General features: G+C 40.5%; 1 protein-coding gene across 1 annotated transcript in view; it reads left to right on the plus strand.

Moving 5' to 3' along the window:
• The window catches only part of a2m2e (alpha-2-macroglobulin 2, member e), a 22519-nt gene that overhangs the window by 6294 nt on the left and 6559 nt on the right, over positions 1 to 9666 (plus strand). The window contains exons 12-27 of the mRNA XM_007575572.2: positions 74 to 241; positions 365 to 592; positions 2065 to 2128; positions 2275 to 2420; positions 2644 to 2793; positions 2912 to 3052; positions 3156 to 3237; positions 3358 to 3508; positions 4416 to 4641; positions 5033 to 5159; positions 5362 to 5483; positions 6611 to 6662; positions 7401 to 7484; positions 7664 to 7840; positions 8360 to 8435; positions 8953 to 9109. Coding sequence (XP_007575634.1) covers positions 74 to 241; positions 365 to 592; positions 2065 to 2128; positions 2275 to 2420; positions 2644 to 2793; positions 2912 to 3052; positions 3156 to 3237; positions 3358 to 3508; positions 4416 to 4641; positions 5033 to 5159; positions 5362 to 5483; positions 6611 to 6662; positions 7401 to 7484; positions 7664 to 7840; positions 8360 to 8435; positions 8953 to 9109 — 2151 coding nt within the window. The remainder of the gene's footprint in view (positions 1 to 73; positions 242 to 364; positions 593 to 2064; positions 2129 to 2274; positions 2421 to 2643; positions 2794 to 2911; positions 3053 to 3155; positions 3238 to 3357; positions 3509 to 4415; positions 4642 to 5032; positions 5160 to 5361; positions 5484 to 6610; positions 6663 to 7400; positions 7485 to 7663; positions 7841 to 8359; positions 8436 to 8952; positions 9110 to 9666) is intronic.

The following is a 9666-nucleotide window of genomic DNA, read 5'->3' on the forward strand; positions in this document are numbered from 1 at the left end:
TATATATATATATATATTTTTTCTAATCTAATCATGTTGGTCAATGTATAACGCAAAATTGTGTTTTCTATAGGTCAAGGCAGTTCACTACAATGACACACCCATTCCTGACATGCCGCTGTACTTGTTTGAGGGTCATGTTTGGTCTCCAAACTTACTGCAGAACCTCACAACTGACACAGATGGCTTTGCTTCATTCTCTATCAACACAGAGACATTTAGTGGAGATGTCTCACTCACTGTGAGTAAATCACGACTCTAAAACAGTGGTTTTAGAACACAACTCCCCCTAAAAAACAAACCCTCTCGCAATCTCTTATAACCACCATCAGCTCTCCCTAAAGCTTGTTTTCTGTACAAACAGATAAGTTCCTCGCCAACATCGGAGTACAATGCATACAGATCGACTCACATTCGGGGAGGACTTCACAGAGTTCAGCAGTCCCAACCTCCTTCTGACGAAACCAAAAGCTCCAGCTCCTTGAAGATCAAAAAGAGCGACACAACACTTCCATGTGACAAAGAGGTGGAGATCTCCATTGACTACACTTTTGTTCGCGAACCACAGGGATCCGTGGACATTATGTATCTGGTGAGTAATATCTCTGGTTAACGCTATTATCAATTATCTTATGAGTATTGAAATGAACTCCACTGACAGTTTCACATCAATGCTGTCTTTGTGGTGGTTGGTTTTTGCAAGCAGTGCTCTGATTGCTGGCCTGAAGGCAGAACTTTAAACAGTTTGTGACCAGGATGAGTGTGGTCCTAAGAAATGGATCACATTTCTTAGGACCACACTGCCCTTTACCGTACCTGAGACCTGTACAAGTCCTGGATGGAGGGAAGGTCACCCCGATGAACCTCTCTTCAGATCCAATTGCTCATTGTAGTTTGGACTTCTCATGCTTTGCAAATGAGCCAACCGACAATAACGGATGTGGACAGGACAGACTCAGTAATGACAGTACAGATGATGACCACCAGCTCCTGTGCAAGGTTGTACCTCTTGAGCTGCTGCAGGAAAAAGACTCTGTTGACTCTAACAGTGTCTATTAGTAGGAACCCTCTCAGGGTGGTTCCTAGGAACCAGAAGTGATCCACAGTAGAAACAGTATTGCTGAGGATGGTGAAGGAGGAGAGTATAGGAGATGTTCTCCGGAGGTCCACTGTCGTCTCCTCAGTCTTGAGCAAGTGTCAACCTACTGTCATATTTTGTGTTACCTGTGTTGCTTTGGACCAATATCATGTATGTGATCAGAAGACCTTGAGTTGCAGGATTAAGTCCCATTTCCTGAACCAAGAGTGAGATGTTTGGGTTTCCTTACTGGACCAACCACCCCTGCAATCTTATAAAAGTGGAAAACAATGGATGGGTGGATAGGTCATACCTAAACTAAAGACTTTCTGATTCAGTGTCAGCATTCAGTCTTTGGTAACAGTCAGCATCCCACAACTTGACCTTGTATACCTTGCAAAAATCTTTAAAATTGTGAGGTGATCTCAGGTCTTGAGCCTCTTTCAGGTCAACCCACAGATTCTTTTCAGACGTAGTTCTGGGAAACTCCAGCTACATCTGAAGAAAAGTAACCTCAGGCCATGATGTTGCCACCACCACGTTTTATTGAGAGCATGGTGTGTTTTGGGGTATAGTTTAAATTTCCCCTTAAGGTTGGTAAGATGTTAGTCAGTTCTGGATGTTTTCTTTGGAGGAAATGTCCTACGTCTTGTAAACCTACTTCTTAGAGCAGACGTATGGAGAGTACAGAAGACTGTTGCCATATGGAGGACATAATCAGTACTGTCTTTGTCAAGCTCTTGGAGGCCTCCTAAAAGCTACAGCTGTGTGATCCTCCTTTGGGTCAAACATAGCCACTTCTGTTTTGTTTTCATTGAACTGTCAGTGTGTCTCAGCACAGCTGTGGCTACTATCCACTAGATTGTCAACATCAATGCCACCCTGGTCCAACCTGGACAGGTCTACTGGGGGCAACACTGAGACAGATTTGGTTTGTTATTTCTTTGTCAGCAATTAATAGCATTAATTTCTCTAAAAATGCTCAGGTCGTATATAGAGGAGCTATTGGCGATGGAGGACAAACACAAGTTCAAGTGGAAGATAAACCAGGTGTGTGAAGACTGACGCTTCACTCAATCAAATCATTTCTTTTCAGATTTGAAGTCATATGTCAGTGAACTTAATGGATCTTTGTAAGAATGGCTGCATGGTTGTTTGTAAGGCAACTGCGTGTTTAAAACTGTTTTGTTTTCCAGTGACTGAGGGTGAGGTGTCCTTTAAGCTGACCGTGTCTCCTGACATGGCACCAGTGATCCAGGTTGTGGCTTACGCCGTCCTCCCCAGCAAGAATGTTATCGCTCACAGCGCCGAGTTCTCTACAGAAAAATGCTTCAGTAATAAGGTCAGTAGGAAAGAGAACACGTTGCACCAAACATAAATCACACTTGCATCTTAATCTTGACACTAGCCTTCTACTAGTTTCTAAAAGAACAACATAATTCATGTTAAGGACACTGCAAAGCAAAAGTTACATTTATTTAACACCTCAAAAGTTGCTCTATAAAAATAGATTCAACGATTTATTTGGTAAATCATGTCATGTGTACATCATATGTGCTTGTCAGGTGTCTGTGGAGTTTTCTCCATCTTCAGCTGTTCCAGGAGAGGTGACCAAGCTGCAGCTGACGTCTCAACCCAACTCCCTGTGTGGGGTCAGCGCCGTCGACCAGAGTGTTCTCATCAAAGAACCTGGAATGACTCTGGATGAAGACAAGGTAACAGCTAACCACATTTAGCATTCCTTACACACATATCTTCCATGTTTTGAAGTAAAAGGGAAGTTTATACAAACAATATTGGGGAAAAAACAAACCCTTTTTTTCCTCTTTTCAGATATTTTCCATGCTGCCTGTCAGGGAAATGTCATATATACCATACCAGGTTGCAGATCCTGTCAAATGTTTACATGTGAGGCCAAGGAGATATGTTTTACCTTATCCAGGTGATGAAGATGATGCCCATTCAGTTTTTCAGGTACCGACTGACCGCAAAGTAAAACATATTAAATCTAAACATGCAGCCTTCTTTTAAAATGCCATTTTATGTACTTTTTACTGTTTTGTCTAAAACTGTACAGAAAGTAGGACTGAAAACAGCAACCAATTTGGTGATGAGAATCCCAACGTGTCTCAGATTAAAAGGAAGAGAATATTATCAAGGTGTGTCACTGTGGCAACCATCAGCTTGTCAAGTGGTACAGCAGAAGAAATAACCTTAAAAACAGAAAGTGTGCCAATGTTTATTTGTATCTGTTTTACTTTTTTTCTGTGTTTTTAAAGGAATACCACAAGCGTATGGTGTTCAGTTAAGCAGAATGGGTGCTGCACCGGGTCTAGGGTATGCATCAGGCCCTGATATGCTTCCTGAACCAGTAGAAACAGTTCGTACCTTCTTCCCTGAGACCTGGATATGGGATCTTGTGGAAACTGGGTAAGACTTGCTTGTTCATCACCCACAGGGTCAATACAATCTAATGGCAGCATCTTCAAGGAGTTAGCACTATCCTTCAAATTTCCAACTCTGTCGACATGCTAAAAAAACGTGGCAGTGAAGGCGGCCGCACTAACCTGTCATCACTTTGTGAACATACAAACTTCCAGTGTTCCTCACAGTCATGTTGATAAAATGCATACTTTAATCCACTTCTATTTAACTTTGTCTGTGAAGTGCATGCTGAAACTTATCAGTGATTTGTGTTAATTTACCAAAACATCTCTACAAATACAGTTTGTATCTGAAATTTAACCATGAAACTTCCCATGTTTTATGACACAGACACTTAAAACAAGTGAAAAACATAAAGAAACAGTTTTTAAACTGATAGATGAATATGAGAACTAAAAAAAGTTATTTTTCCCATACATAATAATCATAATCCTTTTTATGCCCGTTTCCCTGTCTTGTGGAGGCCTACTATTGGCCCTTATTGAGTTAAACATTTTTTTTAACATAGCATCACCTTTAGGTTAGCTCTTCAAATTTGTAAGTCAAGGCTACTAACCTTTAGGTGAGTAACGGTGTGAGCAGGCCTGTCAGGATAAATATCGAAATAAACGATAATATTGTTGTGTTGAGATGATTTTCAAGTAATGTAATAGTAATGGCATAATAATGCAAGAACACATTCTTAAAGATCACTAAACTTCAAATTCTAACAAACATTTACCACTGGAGCTAGAAGACATTTTAAATATCCAAAATAAATAAACACAATATGTGGTTGAAATATATAGTAGAAGCTACTTTAAGGAATATGTATGCATTGTGTATTATCCCTCACCTTAATGAAGTGTGATCCACAGTTTAACACAGTTTGCTTGTGTATCTGTTGATGCAGGCCTTCTGGGACCAAGGACATGTCCCTGTCTGTCCCAGACACCATCACCACCTGGGAGACGGAGACTTTCTGTTTGTCCCCTCAGGGTTTTGGTTTGGCTCCTCGTCAGAAGCTCACCGTCTTCCAGCCTTTCTTCCTGGAGCTCACCCTGCCCTACTCCATCATCCGGGGGGAGAACTTTGAGCTGAAGGCGACTGTCTTCAACTACCTGACCAAATGCATCATGGTAAGGGCTGATTTACCTGCTGACACTGCAGTGTTTAGCAGTAATTTAAATGTTCAATGCAGAGAAAACAAGCAACATGTCCTGTCTTTAGTCTGACTTTATTTTTAACTAGCACTGTATCAGAAGATGTACGATTTTTTGCAGTGCCAAAAGAAATGTTACCCTTTGCAAAAGGATTTTTAGATGTCATTATTCACCGCAAAAACAAAATTTAGCTGCTTCTGTAGCTGCAATATAGCTCATATATGAGATGAAGTATGTTAGACGGTTCTAAAATGCTATTGGATTGTTCAACATGTCCAAGATGTGTTGCGCATGTACAAAGCACACGGAGAGCGCAATAGATGAATCCATACAGAGTCCAGAGCGTTAAACTTGTTTTCTTTAACAGATGAAAGTGTCTGCAGCCCCCTCCTCAGATTACACCCTCAGCCCCCTCTCTGGGGATCAGTACACTTCCTGTCTGTGTGCCAACGAGCGGAAGACCCTGAGCTGGACCATGAATCCCACAGTCTTGGGTGAGGATGAGACTTTTATTCAAACTTTAAATATTAGTTGTTACATAAGGTCAATAGACTTGGATCTCCGTTCCCCTTCAGAACTGTTTATTCTTGACAAATTCAGTGAAATCTCGGTCAGCCACTAGAGGATGAGATTCCTGCAGACTGAGGAATCACATCCTCAGTCTGCAAACAGATGATCTTGGTTGATGTTTTTTAGGGGTTGTGAATGTGACTGTAACCGCTGAGGCCATTGCATCTCACACTTCCTGTGACAACGAGATAGTGAGCATTCCAGACAGAGGCCGCATCGACACAGTGACCCGACCTCTGATTGTAAAGGTTGGTCTGATCAAAGAATTGTTAGGATTTGAGTTTTCCGTGTTTATTTTGATCCTGGTCCCTGTGAGTCTCTGGTGTCCTGTCTCCTCCCTAATTGTTTCCCAGGTGTGTCAGTTCCCCTAATTACTCCCTGTGTATTTTAGCCCACCTGTTGTCTCTGTCCTTTGTCAGATCCTTGTCAGTTGTCGTCTGTAGTCAGTAGTTCTCAGTTGAACTGGATAGTCCTGAGGCTCCCTGGCTCTGTGTCTTTTGTCAGTTGCTACCAGTATTTAGCTGTGTGCTGTTGTCTCTGCTGTGCTGCCTGATCTGGACTGTTTAGAGCCACATTGGTCATTAAATTCATCATCATCTTCATCACTATCTGGGTCTCTGCATTCGTTCTCACCAAACCACACTACAAATCATGACAAGAATATGTATAAAAAAGTCTTAAAGGGTACCTGTTACGCTTCCTTTTAAATAATTTAGGTTAGGATAGATATATGGGCGATATAAAACATGTCCATTCATTCTTTTGCACAAAATCTTTCTCAGATAAAGAGATTTGATTTGCCCACTTCTGCCTATTTTCAGCTCCTTTGAGAGTGAGCTACTTTAAGGTTTTGGCACTTTTCTGCAAATAAGCTGCCGGCCTCCCTCGTGCCCCAACAACTCAGTGTTTACACTCACACGTTAGGTATGTCAGAATGGCTATTAAATCCTGAGTCAGATCCAGGAGCAGCAGAAGTGAAGCCTCCTGCACAACTATCAAGGATGCAGCAGCGGTTTCTGAATTGTTTAAGTCAACAACAAAACACTTGTTTTATACAACAGTAAAACCAGCTGACCAGCTCCGCTTGGGTTGCTAGGTTACAGGGCAGGGTCTGCCAATTGAGTTAATATTCTGGAGATTTTTGAAACATTTCCTTTTCCAGACAACAAAAAACACCAACTCATGGCCAGAAAATGACTCTGTTTTCTTTAGTGTTTGGACTGTTTCTGGACGGAGTAGAGTCTCAAATGGAAGTACAAAAAAATAAAATAAAACGTCCAAAAAACACATTTTGGATAATAGTTCCCCTTTAACACCTAAAATAATGAAATCTAACATTCTTTGATTGTCGACTTTTATCTCTCATCTCTGTCAGGCTGAAGGGGTTGAAGTAGTAAAGACACACAACTGGCTGCTCTGCCCCAAAGGTCAGTATGATGTTCACCAAGCAAAGATTGTCACAAATGTTTCATAAAGATCAGAGAAAACGTGTGTATTCACATCACATTGTTGTATACCTGCTGCTTGTTTTAATGGCTCAGACCAAAAATCCAAAACTATTATTACCTTGATTTGTTTGGACTGTTTTTTTTTCTTTTTTTAATCTTTGCCATAAGCTCCACAGCTCTGAAGCTCAGACTGATAAAGATTCCCTCAGCACTCTGGATGCTCAAAACTAAAAGTGACACTGGCAGCATGACCTAGTTTCACAGCTGACCTATTGACCTCATGATTTTTTGATCACTCACAACATTGACATTTCAAACTAAGATAGCGTTTGGATCCATAAATATAGTAACCAACAGATAATGAGACAATGACGTTTCATGAAACATCATGTTCTCCACTCAGGACTCTGTGAATTCAACACTCTTGATCCAAATGCACATGAAGCAGAAAACCATCAGAACTGAACCACATTCTTTAAAGACATGACAGCACTTTGTCACTAAGTCCATTTCATTTCTTCACCTCTAGATCTGCCTAAAGTAGATCTTTCAATATTCCAGTTTTAGTTGTTTATTTATGACCAGAAGGGAAACAGTAGGGCAGCAGATTTATAAATGTTACATGAGTGTTTCAGTGAAACGTTCATGATTCTCTGACTTGTTGCATTATCTGTTTGTTTTAAAACTGGTCTTGTGAATGTTTTTGTGTAAACGCAGGAGAAGCTCTGACTGAGGAAACAGAGATACAGCTGCCTCAAAATGTGATTGATGGGTCAGGTCGTGCTGCGGTATCAGTCCTGGGTAAACTGCTTTAGTCAACCAAACACAGTTACTCCAGCTATCTGCTAATCCTCCAGTCATATTGTTGTACTGCCATAAGCTTCTTTACGTGTTTTAAACCTGCTAAATATTCTTCATATTATAAAATACAGAAATCTCTGTCAAGTGCAGTGAGATTTGTTTCTATGTTTTTATCACAGGTGACATTGTTGGCCGCGCCCTGCAGAACCTGGATGGTCTGCTGCAGATGCCGTACGGATGTGGGGAGCAGAACATGGCACTGCTGGCTCCCAACATCTACATCCTTGAATATCTAGAAAAATCCAATCAACTGACCCCAGTCATTAAGAAAAAGGCGTCCAACTTCTTAAGCAGCGGTAAGTCTCAGTCAGCTGTATAATGCACCTGAAGAAATCAAACACTGCAGACAGAATATGCTTCAGAATGTTTCATCTTCTAGCTGTGCCAGTGAAGTCTTGTATGCAGGTGTTTACTAAGATGAATTTTCTTACAAAGGGTAACAAGAACATGCCTATGTGTACAGGCACTACGTCTGCCTGGAATCTGCATGTTTCAGATTTAATGCACACAGTTGGTAACCTTGATATATTATGTCAGTCCCAACATTAATTGCATTTCTATGGTCAGTGAGTCTCACTAAGCAATGGAAACTTGCAAAACAACCATTCAAGATTTTTTCCACTTATGTTCAAAATCTGAAAACTAACAGAGTGAAATATAAAAACTGACGAAAGTGTTTTGTACACAAAGACTTAGAGCAAAATTTATATTATCTTTGTTTTGTCTACAAATATACAGACATATAAAACGTTTCTTAGTGAACTCTGGAGGTTAACTTTATCACCTCATGTAAACTTGTTTGTGTTGATCTACAGGCTACCAGAGACAGCTGAACTACAAAGACAGAGACGGTGCATACAGCACATTTGGAACAGGACCAGGAAACACCTGGTGAGAACATCACTGACCAGTCTGAACACACTTTGTTACTCTGACCAAATCATCACATTTACACAGAACTGGGTTGAGGAATGAGGAATTTCCCTTTGAGTATTATTGGAAAGGGGTGCGGGTTGGAGTCCCCCCCCTCGCGCTGTTTTTTTTTTTTGTTGTTGTTGTTTTTCTGCCGATTCGAAGGGCAGAACTTCGACTCGGCGAGAAATTTAATGTTTTTGATTGTTTATTCAATGTTGCTTGACTCTGTTTTTGTGTTTAATGATGTAAAGCACTTTGAAATGCCTTGCTGCTGAAATGTGCTATACAAATAAAATTTGATTTGATTTGATAGAACATAACATGCACCCTAAATGATGAATCCTGTTTTTTGATGTATTATAATCTGTTTGTTTATTCACATATTCACTGATAATGGAAAAATGCACAAAAAAGTAACTGTTTGCTGTATAGTGTTTTTTCTAATGATTGCATCAGTTTTACTCATTAAATGCAAGATTTGTTTTTTTCTCAGGCTGACAGCTTTCGTTCTGAGATCTTTCTCTAAAGCTAAATCTTTTGTCTACATCGACCCAGAAAAACTCAAACAATCAAAGGTTTGGCTGGAACAAAAACAAAATGACAGCGGCTGCTTTCAGCAGTCAGGAAGGCTCTTCAACAACAGAATGAAGGTATGAAGGTTTCTCCCTGAAAGGTCAAAGATCATCTGGCTGCAGACCCTTCCAACAGAGATACAGTGGAGGCAATAACAGCTCTCATGTACATTGGAAATGTTTTGTTTCGTGTTCTTGTCCCATTTCACGTGGGACAAGAACAGAATTGGAGGTTTCAACAATAACCCAAAATGTGATGTTAATACTTTCAACTGAGAAAAACAGTAACAACTGACAGCATTTTAGGTTAAGACCTCTAGGCATGGGCACCGCCAGGAAACCAAGTTTCCTGGTTTGAATTTATGACACTAATATATATGTGTGTATATGTATAGGTTCTCCTCCAGTATCTTGGCTGTGCCTAGAACTGCACATTTCTGGACTGAGATGTCTGATGTTGTTCCTGGGATCTGTTTTAGCCACTGCTCCATATATATGTATAGATATATATATAGATATATATGGAACATGGAAGCTCATATCAGGCGTCATAGCAGCTAAGATAAGCGGACACATGGATAAATACATGAGCACGGCACAGAAGGGCATCGGCATAAATAGCAGAGGAGCCAAAC

Source organism: Poecilia formosa, unplaced genomic scaffold, assembly GCF_000485575.1.
Source record: "Poecilia formosa unplaced genomic scaffold, Poecilia_formosa-5.1.2 Scaffold381, whole genome shotgun sequence".
NCBI lineage: Eukaryota > Metazoa > Chordata > Actinopteri > Cyprinodontiformes > Poeciliidae > Poecilia > Poecilia formosa.